The sequence below is a fragment of the Alternaria metachromatica genome (genome assembly GCF_023757995.1).
Source record: "Alternaria metachromatica strain BMP 0045 chromosome Unknown scaffold_5, whole genome shotgun sequence".
NCBI classification, from domain to species: Eukaryota; Fungi; Ascomycota; class Dothideomycetes; order Pleosporales; family Pleosporaceae; genus Alternaria; species Alternaria metachromatica.
The window spans coordinates 810,135-829,746 of NW_026055496.1; the positions used below are offsets into that span (position 1 = coordinate 810,135).

The window sequence follows — 19,612 nt, forward strand, 5'->3', positions numbered from 1 at the left end:
ACACTGTAGCTGACAGAGCTAAACCAGGATGTATGCTATTGAATGGTGGTGATCAACGGCCAGAATAGTCGATCATGTTCATGTAAGGCACGATCGACGACACGCGAGACACGGCAGATGTACACTGCGATATTTTCAAGCCGGTCAGCCCTGGACCTCGGGCACGGTCTAAACGCACGTGACATAATCCGAGGGAGCGAGTGGGAGAACTAGCTATAGACAAATATTCCGTTGAACTTCTAGCTAGCAACCTTTGACTTTCAGACGCAGAATTTCTCGTTCCTTAAGTTCATGGAGCTCTTCACATTGTCTATACGTGCCAATGAGACGCGATAGTCCAAATATGGTAAGCGCTCTTCGGGGGCACTGTCGGGCCGCGAGCTGTTAGCGCGGAATTTTCACTTTTCTCCCTCTCAAGCTTCCAGTGCGACCATTCCACACCAAACAAAACCCTTCGCTTCCAACGAGATTATACGCATGCGGTTGGACGATGCAGTTTCATGCCAGCTGCCGTGCACCGCGTCGTTCTTTTTAGGATGTTAGTCAAGGAATCTAGATTAGTAGATGGCTCTTTCGAAGACTCGGTGATACGCTACTCTCCACGATCACGAGTTCAATTTGTAGCCTAGAAGAAGCCAAAGGATCTGCCAAGATCATCCCACTCGTGTTGCAGTGTCTGAGCGAAAGCCACGACGACTTTGCGTCTTTTGTTGGGAGACATATTGAATTTTTACTTGATTTGAAGTTGTATGAAATATACACGCGGAATCGGACACGTAGCGCGCTCACAATTCTTTCTTCTCTGCAGGCTTCTGGTCTGCGCTGAAGGCCATAGCATCGTGCTTCTCGCGCTGCTTCTCTGCCGCCACAGGTGTTGGTTTGCGCATGACCAGTACCCAAACCGCAGCTACTGCCTCTGCTGCCAGCGCGATCATACTTGCGCACGCGATACCCCATATGTTTATGCTCACGCTTCCCAGAGGTGCGCGCGGGAAACTCAGCACCCATTCGACGTAGTATGGCACCCACCCAGCAGGTACCCAGAACATAGGCGACTTGGAGAACCAGAACTGTAGAACAAATCGAAGGCCTTGGGTGCCAAGCCAGCGCAGGGTCGAGACGGCGGAAGTGAAGGTGGACTGGTGCGAGCGCAGGGAACCATCTGGAGAGAAGAGCGTTAGCAAGTGCGCTTGACGTGTCCGGTGGGAGCGTCTCCGCGCAGGAGCGCTTACCTAGCTTCTGGAACTCAGCCATAGCCTTGTTGTGCTGCCTGTCGAGCTTGGCCCATTTTGAGAAGTTGTCCTGAGGCGACGTGTTGCCCAGCTCGCGCTTCAAGCGCACAATATCCTTTTTGAGGGCCTGGCATCTCTGCGCAGACCCAGATGTTGGCGTCGGCAGCTTATTGTACAGGATCCATAGCTGCCATGTGTCAGTCCCAGGTTCCTGCGTGTTTGTTTTCGGATGCGGGGCTTACCAGGTCGTTGACCGTGGATGCGCCCACGGTGTTGATGATGTGGAGCAACAGCTGCAGGGTGAAGACAACCAGGAGGAGAGACGGCATGTTGAGGGATGGGGACCAGTATCGCGGTGCAGCGTGTTCTCACTGCATCGTGTTGAAGTCAAGGGTTATGTCATAATGGTGCCCAGGCGGTTTTGAGAGCTGCAAGCTAACGCGGTGGGGTCGTGCGCAAGGGTCCTCCTTCTGCGACAGCTGGGCAGCTTTCACTTTGAACCCACGAAATCAGATCTTCCGCCATGACGACCAAATGCGGGCAGCAAGAGGAATTCCAGAGGCTGGCTTTTGCTTCGTTGAGCGAGTACTTCCAGGAGCATGCAGACGAAGTTATCGAGATCGAGATTCTACCTCCTGCTATACAGCCACCGGATGGCATCACCATGCAAGACGGAATGAGTCTGGGAGTGCCGAAGAAGATACTTGCGTTAGCCTACCTGGAAGCCCGCCAACATTTCTTCGTGCATAGCAAGGCACGTGATCCTATCACGGCTGCACAGACATTGCAAGCGACAAAGGTCATGCTTCTATTCGACCCAGAGCATCTCACTGCAGCAAATTATCGAAAACGCACCTTGTTCCAGCTACAAGAAACTCATGGTCTTCATGTTGGCACTCCATACCATAGGGCATTACGACAAGAGCTGTGCTTTCTGAACAGCATACTTACCTCTCCACTTCATCGTCAGTCCAAGTCGCCGACCCTGTGGTACCACCGCTCCAGCATCGTGGACTCTTTGAGACTCGTAGAACTGGGAGATGCATCGCAAGAACAAATAGCAACGTTTTGGGAGAGCGAATTCGCCGCTATTTACAAGTCTGGAGAGCAGCATCCGAAGAACTATCACGCTTGGCAGTATGCTCGTAAACTAGTACCTAAGCTTGAAGGTAGCGAGATGGTTGTCCATGTCGCCCACGGCGTCAAGGAGTGGTGTTGCAGACACCCAAGCGATATCTCTGGTTGGTCTTTCTTGTTATATCTGATGCCTATCATAGCTACATCGCTACAGCGGGAGCTGGTGGGCGATATACTGAACTATGCAAAAAGTCTCGATCTCGAGCAAGAGTCAATATGGATATTCATACGTACAGTCCTGGCGCTGCATAACGAGGAGCATTCGGCGTCCTACCAGTTACTCGAATCCTATAGGGAAGACCTGAAGGATACCAACAGGCGACCAATAGCACTAGACCGTGTGTGTAACGCCATTGCTTGGATTCAAGCTCACCAAGAGTCCAGCGTGTGAACAAGACACTTCATCATTAAGCAGCAACTCCGATTTTCTACATCGACGCAATAGCTACAGCCATCACACCTTTTGCATCAACCCAGAACCGGGACAACGGACGCCTCACAACAGTCTTTTTAGGCGTCGTTTTCCCCTCAGATACTGCCGCGACGTGCTTTATCATATGGTCGAACGACAACCATACATCGCCGATGAAAGAGTTGCGCGCTGTGGTATCTGCTGTGGTATCTGGCGAAGATATCTCGGGTCGGCTAGTACATTCTTTCACGCCTGCCACCTCGAGATCCGGCTGAGGAGACTGGAGAACTCTGGAATGTTCATACGACTTCTTCGAGGCTCTTTTTGGAGCGGCGTTCCTCCCAACATCATCGCTCCGCGCGGCTTGTGTCGACGTGACTGTGCGCTCAAGGTTCAGGTCTCCAGTACTACGTTTTGGCTCATCCAGATTTTGACCTTTTGCCGAAATTGGTATTGTCAGACGTTGGTTAAGCCGGAAAGAGCGTGTGCTCGAGATGTCCGGATTTGGGTAAATCAGGTTGTTCTCCTCCGCTCGTCTCGAAATTGCAACCACCGGGTATCCGTTAGGTCCTTCAACGATGCCCTTCCGACGAACTGTTTCCATTTTTCGCACGCATGACCCTTCTTCTGCAGGCGACCAGAACATGCGTCCTCGAGCACGGCCTTCATGTGTCGGGCCGATTCGGACGTTTGGCATTGTGAGTGGAGATCCAAGGATTCAAGATTTGCTGGAAAGCTTGGTATATGTCGAACAAGAGGAAGTAAAGATTGCAAGGTTGGTGTCGATAGTGCTGGCGTTCCTACTTATAGCTGGTGCAACATATCTACTTCCCAAGCTAAGCCTCCGCTCACCCCGCAATGTCAGCCATATCGCCCCGACCCGTCGTACGTCGGGCAAATACTGGAGACTTTTTTCGGTCACCCAGCGACTATGCCCGCTATACGCGGTGGACTTGACACGTAGATGCTCGCGTCGTCCACTCAGCCGGTTGTCAATTATAGATGCAGACGTGGCGTTTGTGGCGGTGCACGCCAACGTGCAATGTGATAGGCTGAGCCGGGTTTAACATGGCTTTTTGAGCGAATTGCAGACATCGAATCTATTCACGTACCAATAAACGCCAGCTGATAAAAAGATATGGAAAGTCTAGTTACATCGCCAGATACCACTCGAGGAATAAGAGACTCAGCAAAATCGTTGTAGTGTCGCGGCCTTCCACCAAACCAATTTCGATCTTCTTGCCTGTCTTCCTTTCCCAGCCTCTACCACGCTGCTGCCTTGTACCAGTCATAGATCTCATCGATGGAGTAATGATAAGGATAACCTTCGTCATCAGGTTCAAGGACTTCTTCATCTGTCCGATCTGCCCTCCTGACAAGACCGCTGGAAGGGGTCTCAACCGGATTGGCTGCCTCGGGGGTGGGAGTGGGGGTTGATTGCGGGCTCGGCGTCGATTGCGGACTTTGTTCGTTGCGAAAGCTTTGCAAATGCTCGTTGCCAACTCCATTAGGCCAATACTCCCCCCTCGCCTCAATCTCGGGGGGCTTGCTTCTCTCTTCTGCAGTTAGCGTTCCAAGGTCTTTAAAAGGTACTTGAAGATAACTGATCTAGAGGGACTGTTAACCTAAACATCCATGAATTGGTACCTACGGCGTGGCTCTGTACTGACTTTTGTGATTTTCTTGTCTGCGGGTCGAGCATCATCGATCAGTGTCGGAAATTCAACCTGCCACCAAATTCCATCCACTGGAACTTTTTCTTTTTTTCCTTCGGGGCGAGTACCGCTCAGATCTGAATTGGTCATCAAGAAGACCTCGCCTTTGCACTCCATTGCCATGGCCTTCGACATTGACTTGAAGTATAGCCGTTGGCAACCATCGAAGTTCGCGTCGTAGTCCTGATCCCTCTGGTCCTGGTAGATGCACTTGGCCTCGGGAGTCTTGTCCAGGTCATTCTTGTTTGGATAGAACTTTGGCGGATGTAGCTCCTGTGAGTAGTTAGCATTCTCGCGTGGTTGTACTCTACCTAGCGAGACGTACCCAGATAGTTTGGTACTTGCGCGGTCCTTCCGCAGCCCCCGTCAAAAGTACCTCCTTCAGAACAAAATTGGCCAGCCTTTCTGCCGCTCCCGTGAGTTTCGAGGTGTAGAAAAGGCAGGGCACCTCGCATTCGTTGGCCTCGGGCTTTCGGTTTGCGATGAATTTCTAGGTAGCTTAGTCATTGGATTAAAAAGATTAAGAGGGTAAAACTACTCACATCAACTGTGACATCTGCCATCTTCCAGCAACTACCGGTGTTGGGGCCCTCCAGCGTGCCACGACACGTCTCATCAGGTACTCCAAATTGGGGTCCCAGAGGATTGGAGAAGATAGCTGCTTCGATCTCTCTTTTCGCCAGATCCCATGGTGTAAATGCGGGCCTGTCATCGACAGGGAAAGATGTGGACAGCCGGATGTAAGTCCAGCACAGGATAGTGAGCCATGTGGTCTTCATGTCGTGGTAGCGATGGCAGGATGAAAATATACGCAGTAACGTAAGGATTGACGCAGTCCAGGCGACAAGTGTTGATTCAGTGTACGTTTACCCAATGCTGATAGGAGTTGAGAGAAGATATACCTAGTTCTCAGCAAGGATTTCAGCGAGACTTGTGTCGATATCTTTGGCCACGGTATCTTGATAGTACAGGAACTCCAGTTTGACTATCTGCCTTGCAATCGCGCGTTGAAACAAAGGCAGGCATGTGTCCCGTGGCACATGGCCACATCTCAAGAAGATTCAACACATCCTACCTACCTAGGGAGGTATCGCAAAGCCCTACAGCCCCCAATGCTCACCAAGAGACGCGACCTTGAGGCGTCACACACATAATTCTTGAAATATCGGGATTCGGGGTTGAAACAGCCCTCCCGAGGTCTTCTGTCTCCCTAAATCCTTGCGCGCGCGACGCCTTCTCGGTGCATCGGGTAGTAACATAGATAGAACGTCAATGCCCTGAGTCCGCCTGGGCTAATTAGGTACCTCCAAGGTTGGAATGCGCCACCCTTGGCATGTTAGGCAACATCAAGCCGATGTCAAATAAGCGCTTGTAGGTGTACACCGCTAGCTATGAATCCACTAGCGTCACTGTGCCACCCTCAGGTTAATATCCGCCCGCACACCTCTCAAAATCATCAACTGTAGAAGCCCGGAGTACACGTCTGCGCTCAAAGTACACAGATCTTCGTCGCTCTCTTTCCCGCCCTCTTTCCCACCTTCTGGATCCGACCAGCCTTGAATTTGTTTCACTTCCAAGGTTTGCGTTTCTCACAGACCTAGGCATCATAGTGAGCCTTATCGCTGATAACGATCGCAATGTCAACGACTCTCTCCAGCTTTGGCGAAGCGCGCGATGCGAGATTGAGTGGCGAGAGAACGTTGGAAGAATGTTTGCGGCACATTGTGGCCTACTACAAGCTTCCCAAATCTACGGTAGAGTCTGCCGACAAAAAGGCATGGAATCTGAGGGGCTTCGAGAGAGAAGTACGAGATCTACTGCTCAGCGAGAACTATGAGCCGCCCACAGACGATGGTAAGTGTGATCAAAATGCAGAATGACCGGCTGTGGGTCTCACTGCTTACACGAGTTCGTAGATACAACCATCATCCTTTCGATCTTCCTGAGTGCATTTCAAGGCGACATTCCTGCCATCAGAGAACTTCTTGAATCTTCTGGCATAGACCCAGTATACTATTCCCGTCCTCTCATGAAAATCTCATCAGAAATACGCGACACCCAGCTACTCCGTTTCTGCTTCGAGATCGGCTTTTCGCCCAACTACTTCGACTCCTACACCTTTTGCGGCTGGTATGGGAAAAACGGTGTGGAATGGCTCGATATCTTGTTCGACTTGGACTTTTGCCAATGGCGCACAGACCCACAGCAGTTAAACTACAATTCAACTACGCATAATTCAACCTGGTGTGGTATGGTTCGCATGGGACCTGACGCCACTCGCTGGTGGATAGACCATGGAGGAAGTGTGAGCAGGTTCCGAGGAATGTTTTTTGCACCCTTTGAACAGCCATGGCCGAAGGCTGCGTCAATTCGAGTCCTGTTGGACAGATTCGGAATCGACTGGTTCAAGGACTCGGGGACGCTGCAGCTAGCAGTCAAGAAGCACGACATGGAAACTGTGAAGATGTTGCTAGAAGCGGGTGCAGATGTCAACGAAGATGTCACTGACTGGAACACGGACATCCGTGAGCATCGAGCCGCCCCATTACGAGCACTAGCGACGGCTATGTACGATAAATCTGATGACATGATCCGATACCTTGCAGAGCATGGGGCAAAAGTCCCGCGACATTATGTCGAAGACCTACACAGCTGGATGCCAGAGGAGTTCAAGCCCTTCATGAGGTTAGTGGTAGAGCTGGGTGCTGTGGAAGAGTAGGCATTTTTCTTTTCCTACGCGTTTGCAAATTACATGGTAGTTACACTGTACCTAGTCATTGATTTCAAACCAGCTATTGATTTGGTTACTTGTTCCTGTCATTGAACTTCGGAGCGGTCAAGTAGTTGGCCAATTCCCGCTTTCGATTCCGCTTCTCCATTCTGGCGAATAAGAGATATGCTAGGTAGCACAACACCCTGGGGCCGTATTGGTATACGCTTGTCTCATCGACCAAATTGGCAGCATGGATTCTGCAGACGCTCAAACGTCCTGTTCCGAATGTATCGGATGCATTATGAGGCACTGTCGTCGAAAGGCGATTGCTCAGTATTGAAAAAAGGCCAAAATTGGTCAGCATATATGAGGAGCCGCCGACACTCGGTCTTCAGTAAGACCAAGAAGAGGTCAGCCTTACGTTTCGGATGATGATACGAAACTTCCCACTGCATGCATGAAGATGTCATAAGAAGCTGAGGCATAGGCTTCCAGGATCCCCGACAAAAGCACAGAATGGGGGCGATAGAGTGGCACGGAGTCATTCCACGATCCTAGGACTATACGCAGTACCTCCCGGGGTCAAGATTTGTAATTGCTGATATGAATGCGGCACAGGCTATCTGCGTAGAATGTTTCCAATGCATGTATGGAGATCTCGTAAGAAGCCAAGACGTGAAGTTTCGAAACACTCTGACGCAAGAGTAAGACGGCGGCCGTGCCGCTGCGGGAGAGCCACGGGGCCAGCCCCCGGTTATGAAAAGTGCCCCCACGGGCCAAATGCTTGAGCTGAAGGCGGTGCGGTATCTTCGGATACTCATTTCCGATCCAAACCCCACATTACTTGCATACTGAGGAGTTACAGGGATGCTCTCAAATAGATGCCATGTCCAACTACTTGCCAAATTTAACCACATGAGCGCTACGAGCCACGCGATGTTACCCATGCCTTTTGTCCTGGGGCTACAAACGTACCTTGAGATCCTTCAAGAATCTTCACAGCCCAGATCTACTCTTGAGCAGGCATCAAACGCAATCCACCGCTCATCCTCACTGTAAAGATCGTTGCAATCAAAGACGACTCTTACACCTCTTTCACATACACAGTCTCTATGAACATGAAGGCATTCTTCCTCCTCCAGCACTTGGTCTGCATAGCCAACGCTTATCGCCTCCATCACTAGCAAGTCATCGCCTTCCATAATCCATATGTGTGACAACTACTGACTTTTGGCGTTGGCGTATAGTCAATCTGCGGGCTGCCGCGGTGCCAACCTTGGCTGGCGAGATGTCGATGCCAGCACTGGCTGCAACCGCGACAACGCTGGGGTAGCTGCAGCCATCATTATCGAACACAATGAAACTGAACAAGCCGGAGGTGAAGGTGACAAAGATTTTGGCTCCGTTGTCGTCCTCTTCAATGGCGACGACTGCAAGCCCTCGGATATCTTGGCGTATGGCGACGATGGCTGCCTCGTGGGGAACTATGGAAGTTATGAAGTCTGGGACTTGTGGTCGGTCGATGGCATGGAAGCTCCGGATCTGAAGTGAATGAAATTGCGATTGTTTGCTTAGATTGAGTTTGAAGGGTATTCCTTTAGTTCAGCTGGCAATCCACATGCATCAGTTTCTGCGCGACATGATTTCCGCAAGCTTGATCATGAAGTCTAGACGCCAGATGGTTATAGCCGCAGATGTAGCGATATGATTAGACGCTTTGCTTCGTGTAATGATCTTTCGCTTCAATGTAACGCTCCATATCAAACTATACGCTGATGAACTCTTAGTGACCGAAAGCTCCTTGTTCATGTATTTAGTCTAGCAAGACTTCCCCACCGTGATTAGACGGTGAGTCTAATGTCTTTCGCATCGGCAACCAAACAAGCAAAGAAGTCCTCCTTGATCGACTGTACGTAGGTAAGCATGTGGCGCTCGATACAGCAAGTTCGAAATTCCGAGACTGCCCAGGTGTCAGACTGCACCTTTTGGTTTCGAAAATATGTATGTAAGATGGGGCCTGAACCAGGCCGAGAAGTTTGATTGCACAGCGCGGCCATAGAGGTCTCGGCCAGGTTATGTGGGTTGGGGGCTATAGGCAGCTTCCACCCCACAGGTTCTTACACAGGGCAGAATCCGTGCCTCGTGAAGGCAGTGTTCGTTGTGTTGGGCTCACCCGCCCCAGCGTCGCTTTCGTGGCAGTGTGCATCATGTGGCAGGATGTCTGAGTAGAGAGCAGAGTGGCCTCGCCAACGGTTGAGGCAACGTATCGCGTGCGAAGAGGTTGAGCCGTCCAATGCAGCCCCATACCTTTCATATGATCAATCGTAGGATACGCCACGTATCTTAATTGTTTCGTCACTCAAATTAGATTAGCCCTGCGCAAGCAGTCACAGCATCAGAAAGGCTGGCAGCTTACCTAGGTACATTGATAAGAAAGCCATCGACGTGAGTCCTTCTCAGCTCACATCAAAATCTACCTTTACACTACTGCTAGCTTCTTGCCAATCCCTCATCATGCATGTTGCAAAGACCATCAAAGTACTGTTCCTCCTAACGAATCATTTGATCGCCGCGTATACCCCCAGCGAAGCCACTTTACTTTCGCAACGTGTCCACAGGGGTACGGCATCCGATCTCGATATCTCACAGCCAGGCTCCGTGCTGGGCCGCGAAGCTCGATTTCCCTTAGTTGACAGACAAGCGGGAAATGGAGAGAGCTGTGAAAGAAAGGCTCGATGCAAGAAGAACAAGATTCGAGACCCGTCCGACCCGACCAAATGCATCAAGTGCCCACCGCTCATGAAGTCGGATCCCACGAAGACAGTATGTATCAGAGACAAAGATGTGAGTGAGGAGGACAAGAAGAAAACCTACAAAGACAAGATCAAGGAGAAGATCAAGGAGAAGTTTGAGAAGTTCAAGGACATGATCAAAGAGCGCCTGGAGAAAAAGAAAGAAGAAAAGAACACGGAGTGGGACGAAAAAGACAAACAGAGACGATCTGAAAGAAACCAGAAGAAGTTTCGCCGTATGGCTGTATGTCTTCCTCTTACTGCCGCTGCCATTGGTACGGAGGCCATGCTTGAGATGGCTGACGGCGGCTTCTCATTGGACTTGCTGGACAGCATCAACGGGGATATGCTTGAAGTATGGCCTGGTTCTGATATCGACGACGATTGGCTGGACAACGCATTGCCTGACGATGAGAGCGATATCGTTCAAGAAGACTTTGCGAAAGGATTTCTGGAGGTTGGCGACGCGGCTGCTGAGAATGCAAAGCGATCTATGGAGAAAAGAGACGGCACCACCGACATCAACTCCACCGACATCAACTCCACCAACATCAACTCCACCAACATCAACTTCACCAACATCAACTCCACTTCACCGCAAGAAAGCCCATCTACTGAAAAACGAAACTTTATCAACGCCATTGCCAACCTGTTCAGGTCGGCTGTCGATGCTGTTATATCCGTGGCTAAGGCAATTTCCAGAACGGTCGGAGCAGCTGCCCGTGCTACGAAATTCTTCTCCAATGGTCGAAAACCAAATTTGAAGCAGCCAGGTGAGTCGAAGTGGTCTCGTGCACAGCAGTTAGACAAGGCCAAAGAAATATCAAAGAACAAGAATTGGACAAGATGCCTTCGAGGTGAGAAGGCTGAGAAGTAAAGACAGCACGCTTCGATTCTCAGTTCCCAGTGGCACCACACCGATTGGATGATACAGCGCATTCCTTTGTCTTAGTTCACTAGCTGTAAAACATTTTCGTTATCTGTATTTAGAGTCATGAGACGTTGACTAGAGAGAAGAGAAGTATATGTTAAAGATATCGCTGCCTCCACGATCTTTCCGGTGCTATCATATGGTCCAAGAATAACAACCACGACCTTCTTGCGGTTGAGGACCTCTGACGTACATAGGCAAGAGCATTGGCTTGTATCCATTGTCGGAAGAGTATCATGGTACAGAAGGCAAAGCCCAGACTGGAAATAGCTGAAATAAGAGCGTACGAAAGCATGCACCACAATTCACTCTACTGCCGCGAAAGACGACCTTGAAGTCCTGAGAACCCGCGTATTTCTTCGTCATATATGGGCCGCTTCAGCTCTTAGTAAGCCTTTACCGCAGCTAGTTGCAGAATCCTATCCGTAACAATCGGCTTCTCTAGTGGTTCCGTTCTATTCTGCGGATCAGGCTTGCCATCTCTCTCTGGCGGGCCCTGTTTGCGGATATTGCAGTGCGGCCAGTGTGTCGTACCCTGCCACGTCTTGAAGAGCTCGGCTTTGAGTTCGAGATCCTCTTTCTTCGCGAACTTGGCGGGCGTCATGCAGACATACTGGACATGACGGATGCGGTTGCCTTGAGGAAAGCAGGCGTAGTGCATGGTGCGAGAATCCCTGCGCGATATTAACTCAGGTACCAAATAGGGGAGGAAAGATAGTAAGAACATACCACAGTACCAGATCACCAGCTTCAAGGTTCACCTTCTCGAGTGTGCATCCGCGGTCTTTGAACCACTGGACATCCTCGTCCTTGAAGATGAAAAGATCCTTGAAGTCCTCCTCCTCCGGGGGCTTATCCTCATGGTTGTCCTGTTCCCTCTTCTCGCGGAAGAACTCATCATACAGCTTGCTGCTACCCTTCATCAAGATCAGACCACCATCATCAGAGCCGTTGGGTTGGTAGTTCAACAGGCCTTGGACACACTGCATGCCCTTGCGGTGAGGCGACTGATCGCAGTGCGGCCAGGGGCTCCACTTGAGATCTTTCTGGCGCGGCAGTGTGATGTTCATGCCGTCGAATGAGCAGAGGAGCTCCTCGGTGCCCCAAAGTTTGGAGAAGGTTTCGATGACCTTGGGCTCGGTGCGAGCTTCCCTGAGTCTGCATCAGTATGTTGCAAACATCGCATTCCATTGACAACTTACCAAACGAATTTCTCGTGTGTGCTAGAGTAGGCAAAGTACATCCCGCCCTTGAAGCTCACAGGAAGGTGCTCTTGTGTCCATGTTGACTCATCGTTGGGATCGAAGCCACGACCGAAGGATTGAAGCCACTCAATCTGCTTTTGCTTGTAGTACTCTGCGCGCTCGGGTGAGATGGCGCCTTTAATGATTGCTGTGCCGTTCTTGTGGAAATCGTCGCGCCAATCGCCATATACGGTACCGTCGTACGAGATTAGATCAACACCGCTATCTGGCTTTGGCTCTTCGGCGTGAGGCGCCATCTTCTTAAGACGAGGGCTTGAATGCGTATTGTTAGTGACGAGATCAGAAATGCTCAAATGCAGGAGATGGCGAAACTTATTGGAATGAAGCTGTGGTGGAATAGCCTTTGACTGCACTTAGTTGATGTTATATGTTGGATGTTGAAGAGAAGCTTGTATGATGTTGTGCTCGGGACAATAGTCATCGTTTGGGGATGTCGGGGCAGCGTTGCCGACCGTCTCGGCACATGTGGGCGCCATACCCCGCGATATGTAGCTATGCCGCAGGATTTGTGGGACTCGGGACGTGTGGGGGACGGACAACCCTTCGGGCTAGAACGCTTGCCGAGGTGGACGGCACGACGTCGCAAAGTGCACTCGACGCGTCGCGTTCCGGGTAGATGTGTTTGTTGTTCAAGTAGCTGTCACGGAGCTTGGTATCTTTACCGATTGCGCTCACTGTTCTCCTCCTCTTTCTCGTCCACACGTTTCACCATTGCCAACGTCAAACATGCCAGTCGCTATGCAAGTGGCCTATAAGCCCATCTCAAAGCCTGAGCCGGGTGTGAACAACTACCAAGGCTTCACACCCGGTAAAACCGAAGTTCTTCGCAAAGGCGCGAAACCGTACAACGCCCGCCCTCTCGAATTTGACATACGAATTGATCACGATGTCGAGATCGTGGTCAGAGATGGATGTCGCCTTTATGTCGACATTTACCGGCCCGCCGACGTTCCCGAAGACGAAAAGCTACCAGCAGTGATAAGCTGGTCATGCTACGGCAAGAAGTACTCCGCTCTACACATGCTTCCAATCTGCGTTTGGAATTGCTGCGTGCCGAATGAAGCGCTCAGCGGGTTGGAGAAGTTCGAGGGACTTGATCCAGTTGTATGGTGCCCACGTGGTTATGCGATCATCTCGGTAGATTCTCGCGGCACGGGCAACAGCGACGGTTCCATACCAGTATGCTCAGTATTGCAAACTCTACTATTTAGCTAATCATGGCAGATCATGGGCTCTCAAGATGCAGAAGATTGCTACGATGTCATCGAAGCTGTGGCAGACATGCCATGGAGTAATGGCAAAGTAGGCATGGCCGGCAATAGTGCGCTGGCCATCATCCAGTGGCATGTTGCCTCTCTACGACCTCCACACCTTGCCGCTATTGCACCCTGGGAAGGGTCTGGTGATATCTACCGCGAGCAATTCTGTCGAGGTGGCGTCTTCAGCATGTCAAATTTCGATCTCATCACACACTTCATCATCAAGACGAACAATCCGGGCGGCGGCATCGAGGACTTCGCTGAGATGCATCGGAGGTCACCTGTCGCAAATGCGTATTGGAGCGACAAGCGCCCTGATATGACAAAGATCGAAGTTCCTGTCTTCATCAGCGGAAGCGACTTTTCCAGCATCCATACAATGGGCTCCGTACGTGGATGGCTCGAAGTACCTCATGACAAGAAGTGGATTCGATGGAGCTCACACCAAGAATGGTTCGAGTTATACTGTGATCCTCACGCGGATAAGGAACTGCATACCTACTTCGATAAGTATCTGCGGGGCATTGACAACGACTGGGAGAAGATGGCTAGGGTGCGATGGTCAGCACTCCAATTTGGCGACCGTGAAGCTATTGATGGCATCGAGTTCTCCGATTTCCCTGTTCCAGGGACCCAATACAAGGACTTTTACCTGTCCGGCTCCGGCTTGACCGAACAACCCCCATCCAAGACCGAGATGGTCAGCTACGACTCGCAAGACTCGAAATCGATCGCCGAATTCACCTACAAGTTCACGCAAAAGTCACGGCTCATTGGCCTGCCCAAAGCCGTTTTGTACATGTCAGCTCCTTCACACGACGACATGAATGTCTTTGTCATCCTGCGCAAGAAAGATAAGGACGGAAAGCTGCTTATGCATCTCTGCTTCCCGTTCTCGGCGATACCCTCAGCTTACAAAAGTATCGATGATATTCCAGAGAAGGAACGCGCGAGCCTGAATCTGCACCTCGGCAGCGTTGGCGTATTGCGTGCCAGCCACCGGGCATTCGACCCGGCGCGAAGCATCCATGAGCAGTTCCCCTTCCACCCCCACGAGAAGGAAGAGAAGATCACACCAGGTGAGATCGTGAAACTAGAAATCGGTATTTGGTCCATGGGTGTCGATTTTGACGAAGGAGAATCGATCAGCGTTCAGGTCTCCGGTGAGTTTCCTAGTATTGCAGAGTACACGGCCTTCTCGAAACCGCGACCGGAACATGAGAAGAACAAGGGCGAGCACAGGATACACGTCGGAGCAGACACGCCGAGCAAGATCATACTGCCTTTTCTGCCTGTTGCAATTGTATAGAGCGTTGAATGAGCCCAATATATCGCACAACTTCATCTAAGTTACGTCACTCGGTGTTTGTTCGTGAATATGCTTGCTGTGACACACTCTGCGCATGCAAAGTTCGCGTCCGTGGACGCAGAACCGTACGATGAAATGATAGTAGTGACTTCGACCGTGCATTGGCATAGCGATAGGACTGCCGCGCATCGTCTGCAGGGTATGTTCTCCGCTTGTGACATTGCAAAGGCTCCCTGAGACAACTGCAAACACTCGTAAAGAAGCTCGGCAGTTGCGCCGCGCAGGAGCTGAAGCCAAGAATGGTTGCGAATTGCACGATACTGATTGGTTGAACATGGCCCTCCTTCCGCGAGCTAGCCCACTCTCCGACGCACGCGCTACCCCGGATTACCTACCCCACAGTCATGCCAGAAACCCCAGATAGACATTCGTGCGACACTGCCGCGTAATGCTCGTGAAGTGGAGTTCTGCTCAGCCGGGATGTGAATATGGCATTGATTTCCAGACCAAGGCTTGGAAACGCCAACGAAATCGTCGGCCGTGGCACGAGTCTGGACGCGGGCTAGACGACAAGAAGAAGTGCCACGTACCAATAGGTGAACGTTGAAGAAGAGGAGCCGAAGCGCATACTTAGATATAACCACCGCTCTGCGCGCATAGTACACTCTCATCGAACTTAACAGTCGTTTGTGCTCTTCCGTTTTGGACGAGCGGGTTTATATTTCCGTTGACTTCACCTTCATCTCGCTATAGCGCGAGAACATCGTTTACCTCGCAAAGATGCTCGACGACATCAAAACCCCGAAGACCGTGAAGACCGAAGTCGAACGATATGAGGTTGTTTCAAATGCTGAGACAGGCATCGTGAAGCCCATCCAGGAGCCTGCGGCGATGGGAACTGTGACCATCACCGACCTCGACGAGATCTTCTTGATTCCAGCCCCTAGCGCTGATCCTCAAGGTTTGTGTACTCTGTAGCACGTAGCTCGCGGCCTCACGTACTGAGTCTTCTCGATAGACCCGTTGAATCTATCGACGTTTCGCAAGATTCTCTTCATCGTGTTGGTCTCGATCTTTTCCAGTCTGGGTCTCGCACTCGTGTCCGGATTTGGAGGTCTTCTTACCTGGTATATCCCTATCTATGCCGCAGCTGGAGCTACATATGGTCAGTGATCTCAGCTCCTCACATGCTCTGACTGCGCTGACCGGGTGTGCAGCCGACATAACCGCGCTGATGACGTACCCTTCAATGTTCATGGGCGTAGGCAACTTAGTTTGCATGCCACTCGCTCTTGCGATCGGAAGGCGCCCTGTCTACCTTCTGTCGCTGTTGCTCTTGATAGCATCAGCCGTCTGGGCCGCAAATGCCAAAGACTACAACGAGCACCTTGGCGCTAGGATGCTCCTCGGGTTTGCTGCAGGTCAGAGCGAGGCACTGGTCCCCATGATGATCCAGGTAACGATAGCAAGACAAAGGCGCGAGAAATGTTCTCTAATTAGGGTGTAGGAAATCCACTTCGTTCACGAGCGTAGTACTTTCCTGATGTGGCAATCTGCCACGCAGACAGTTCTGTCAGCCGTGTACATCATCTGCGCATCACCAATCGCTGGAGCGGTTGGCCCATCCAACTGGTATTACCTAGGCGCCGGTCTTTGCGCAGCCACGTTCATTGCTTCCATCTTCTGGGTTCCCGAGTCAAAGTACGATCGCCCTCTGACCGCGTATGGTCAATTCTCAGCCGAAGAGGGAGGTGAGCTAGAAGGATGTAGGGCGACTGCACCACAGCCGGCTAAGCTCTCCGAAAGACCGCCTCTGGATAACACAAAATTTCTTCCCCGCACAGTCTGGTCAGATATGCGCATCTTCGTCAACAAACCGGAATGGATGGAAGGTTTCTACGGCTTCGTCAACACCTTCCAGGTCATGTTGTTCCCCAATGTGCTTTGGGCCTTCTGCCTAAACGGTCTTACTATTGGCGTCAACATCGCCATTGGAACAACGTACGGCACAATAGTACACGCGCCTCCGTACAACTGGTCGGACAGTTCCGTATCATACGTCAACGCTGGGCAGATCGTTGTCGCCTTTGTGGCACTCCCACTCCTTGGTAACGGCAGCGATGTCATAATCAAGTGGCGAGCAAGACGCAATGGTGGAGTTCACGAACCTGAGAATCGCCTGTTGCTGCTCTGGATTCCCCTGCTATGTGGGTGCCTTGCCGCCACGTTGTACGGCCTGGCAGCGGAAAACCCAGGAGATTACCACTGGTTCGTCTTCGTCTTCGCCAATGCAGCGTATTACTTCGCGTTCGTTGGCGCCAACATCGCTGCAATCACGTACCTTCTTGACTCCTGTAAGTGTTTCCGGATGAACGGCATGTGAGACATACACTGACTTTACATATTTACATTTAGATCCAGCACGCGCTGGCCCTATTCTTGTCGTCATCACGGCTCTTCGAGGCTTCGTGTCTTTCGGCACCAGCTATGGTGTCGCCAGGTTCATCGAGACCGATGGCTACGACGGAACGTTCGGAACGTACGCCGGACTAACGGCACTCTTCGGTCTTTTTGGCATACCCGTCTTCCTGTATGGTAAGAAGATCAGGGCCTATACCGGCAAGTGGGCGATGAAGAAGGTGTCAGGCCACCCTTCGATGTCGCACTGAGAAGACAGTCTGTCGTATGCTCGTGTCACGTCGGCGGAAGATCTAAGGAGATACCAGACAGATGAGTGCAGCTGTGTTGTATTGGCGTTGCAGCGAGACTGCTGTGTTGCTGTTTTGGCGTGGCTGGGGAAGCGCGTGCGTCCTAGTCTAATTCAGATATGTTTGAATGTGGATATCGCTCGTAAACCCCTTGATTGGCTTTCGAGCCGTATCGTATCATGTTATGTGACTGCTTCGCCTGATCAGTGACGCTTGTGGCAGAGGTGGGCTAGCAACATACACGGGCAGTCATGTCAACAACGTAGCATTAGCTTCAATGTGCTGTATGTCCGTGGGAGGGCCCTTCAACGGCGGCCTGAGAAAGCCGGTACGTTACGGTCGTATGAATGGGTACCATGGCCTCGCATAGCAATGTCAGTGTCGGTGTTGGCTAGGTCTTCGTTGGTGATGGGTGCGTTAACGCGTCATAGGCATTGTCGGCATCCAGTCGAGTCATTTGGACAGCAGCGCACTATAATCAGAACGCTGGATAGAATCTGGTGATCCTCTTCAGCGCCTTTATCTGGTTGTTGAGCCATGCAGTGATAGATGGGTGTCAGACGGGCACGTTGGGTAAGCTTCGTTGATGTCATAGATTTTCATTTCAGCTAGCGAGAGAAAGCGACCTAATCTGGACTAACGCGTCACGCTAGGCACGCGTACCAGATCAGGCGCGTTGGATGCTACCCATCCATCACCCACCCCTTGGACGCGCTCCAACATCAAGCGCATCAAGCCATCCTCACACTTAGGCCTCCGCCTTGATATACGGGATACCAGTCAGCCTGAATGTCCTCTCATCCATGACCGGCTTGTTCACCGGCTCGAATCGATTGTGCGGGTCGTCCACTCCGTCTCTTTTCGCAACGTTTGAGCCTGTGTGCCTCGCGTTTGGCCAGTGGGTCGTTCCCACCCAGCGCTCGTACGCATCCTTCTTCCTGCGCAAGTCCTCTTGAGTGGCATCTTCCACAGGCATGTAACATGTGTAGATTGCAAAACGAGGCTGCCTCGTCTTGGAGCTCAGGTTGTAGTGAGGGGTGCGGGAGTCCCACACCAGCAGATCGCCGGGCTCTGCACACACCTTCACCCACTTCAGGCCTTTCTTCTCGAGCCACTTCATGCCGTTCTCAGTGAAGCCATACCACTCTGGTGTCCACGCTGGGATGCGTTCCTCGTCCGCCATGTCTTTATGGAACTCGTCGGACAGCAGGTGTCCGCCCGGACACACGATCAATCCGCCGTCTTCTGGCCCATTGGGAAGCAGATTCACCAAGCCTTGCAGACATCGAAATCCAGGTTTCAATGGGTCTTGGTCTTGGTGAGGCCACGGCTTGTTTGGTGCCAGGTCTGAGCGACTAGAGTGGCTGTCAGCTTGTTCGAGATATGGATGCGCCCAACATACGGCAATGTGAAGTTGATCGCATCAAACGACACGATCAAGTCCTTGGTATTGTAAACCTTCTCAAAGGCTCCAACAACGCCAGGCTCTCCTCGGATCGCCCAAGCAAAGTCTTCGTGGGTAACAGCATATTGAAGGCACATGCCCTTTTCAGTTATCAACGGGAGCTTGTCTTTGTGGACCGTGGACAAGTCATTGCGGTCGTAGCCGAGGTTGCTGAAGAATGTAAGTGCTTTGCGATATCATGTCGGTGTCTGTACTTACAATCCTTCCAACCAGCTATACATCTTGTCTGCGTACTTGTCGGCCCTCTCCTTCGGAATTGCACCCTTGATGACTGCATAGCCATCTCTAGCCAGGTCGTCCCTCCAGTCTCCGAACGTCGTATCCGTGCCGTCCACTCTCATGCGCTGATCTTCGACGGCCTTCAGCGTAACCGACGCTGTCTTCGTTGCGGTGGAGATCATGTCGATGCGTACATTGGTCTTGGGGCTGTTTGCCGAATTGGATGAAACTTGATTGCTGTGTTGGGAAGACTGGCTTGGAGTTCATATTCAACATTCTTCTCACACAATATCTGAGCGCCTGTGCGATGTGCAGCCTTTGGCATTGCCCACACGGGCCGAACGTGTGTGGGCCCACCTCTCCGAACCCCGATTACGATGACGGCGCGTGCGAAATGCACGAGCCTGAATACACATTGCGGGGATGTTGAGAGAAGATCTCGTAAAGTGGAGGGT

At 51.5% G+C, this 19,612-nt stretch overlaps 8 protein-coding genes across 8 annotated transcripts; 5 read left to right on the forward strand and 3 right to left on the reverse strand.

The window, feature by feature from the left end:
• Window positions 1-785: 785 nt before the first annotated feature.
• GET1 (GET complex subunit get1) lies at window positions 786-1,561 on the reverse strand (the record flags this gene model as incomplete). Its single annotated transcript, XM_049330157.1, has 3 exons — window positions 786-1,162; window positions 1,233-1,419; window positions 1,475-1,561. 3 exons carry the CDS (start codon window positions 1,559-1,561, stop codon window positions 786-788), a joined length of 651 nt encoding a protein of 216 aa, XP_049190653.1.
• Window positions 1,562-1,755: 194 nt separating this feature from the next.
• On the forward strand, window positions 1,756-2,760 carry J4E83_003221 (uncharacterized protein; the record flags this gene model as incomplete). The annotated part of the gene is made up of 1 exon (XM_049330158.1): window positions 1,756-2,760. One exon carries the CDS (start codon window positions 1,756-1,758, stop codon window positions 2,758-2,760), a length of 1,005 nt encoding a protein of 334 aa, XP_049190654.1.
• A 1,646-nt stretch (window positions 2,761-4,406) lies between these two features.
• J4E83_003222 (uncharacterized protein) lies at window positions 4,407-5,275 on the reverse strand (the record flags this gene model as incomplete). Its single annotated transcript, XM_049330159.1, has 3 exons — window positions 4,407-4,769; window positions 4,822-4,986; window positions 5,039-5,275. 3 exons carry the CDS (start codon window positions 5,273-5,275, stop codon window positions 4,407-4,409), a joined length of 765 nt encoding a protein of 254 aa, XP_049190655.1.
• Window positions 5,276-6,133: 858 nt separating this feature from the next.
• J4E83_003223 (uncharacterized protein) lies at window positions 6,134-7,215 on the forward strand (the record flags this gene model as incomplete). Its single annotated transcript, XM_049330160.1, has 2 exons — window positions 6,134-6,350; window positions 6,413-7,215. 2 exons carry the CDS (start codon window positions 6,134-6,136, stop codon window positions 7,213-7,215), a joined length of 1,020 nt encoding a protein of 339 aa, XP_049190656.1.
• Window positions 7,216-9,723: 2,508 nt separating this feature from the next.
• On the forward strand, window positions 9,724-10,878 carry J4E83_003224 (uncharacterized protein; the record flags this gene model as incomplete). Its single annotated transcript, XM_049330161.1, has 2 exons — window positions 9,724-9,729; window positions 9,859-10,878. The coding sequence occupies 2 exons, from the start codon at window positions 9,724-9,726 to the stop codon at window positions 10,876-10,878; spliced, it is 1,026 nt and encodes a 341-aa protein (XP_049190657.1).
• A 2,045-nt stretch (window positions 10,879-12,923) lies between these two features.
• Window positions 12,924-14,765, forward strand: J4E83_003225 (uncharacterized protein; the record flags this gene model as incomplete). The annotated part of the gene is made up of 2 exons (XM_049330162.1): window positions 12,924-13,376; window positions 13,422-14,765. 2 exons carry the CDS (start codon window positions 12,924-12,926, stop codon window positions 14,763-14,765), a joined length of 1,797 nt encoding a protein of 598 aa, XP_049190658.1.
• A 780-nt stretch (window positions 14,766-15,545) lies between these two features.
• J4E83_003226 (uncharacterized protein) lies at window positions 15,546-17,434 on the forward strand (the record flags this gene model as incomplete). The annotated part of the gene is made up of 5 exons (XM_049330163.1): window positions 15,546-15,726; window positions 15,784-15,930; window positions 15,983-16,221; window positions 16,273-17,119; window positions 17,181-17,434. The coding sequence occupies 5 exons, from the start codon at window positions 15,546-15,548 to the stop codon at window positions 17,432-17,434; spliced, it is 1,668 nt and encodes a 555-aa protein (XP_049190659.1).
• Window positions 17,435-18,221: 787 nt separating this feature from the next.
• Window positions 18,222-19,339, reverse strand: J4E83_003227 (uncharacterized protein; the record flags this gene model as incomplete). The annotated part of the gene is made up of 3 exons (XM_049330164.1): window positions 18,222-18,828; window positions 18,876-19,088; window positions 19,137-19,339. 3 exons carry the CDS (start codon window positions 19,337-19,339, stop codon window positions 18,222-18,224), a joined length of 1,023 nt encoding a protein of 340 aa, XP_049190660.1.
• Window positions 19,340-19,612: the final 273 nt, after the last annotated feature.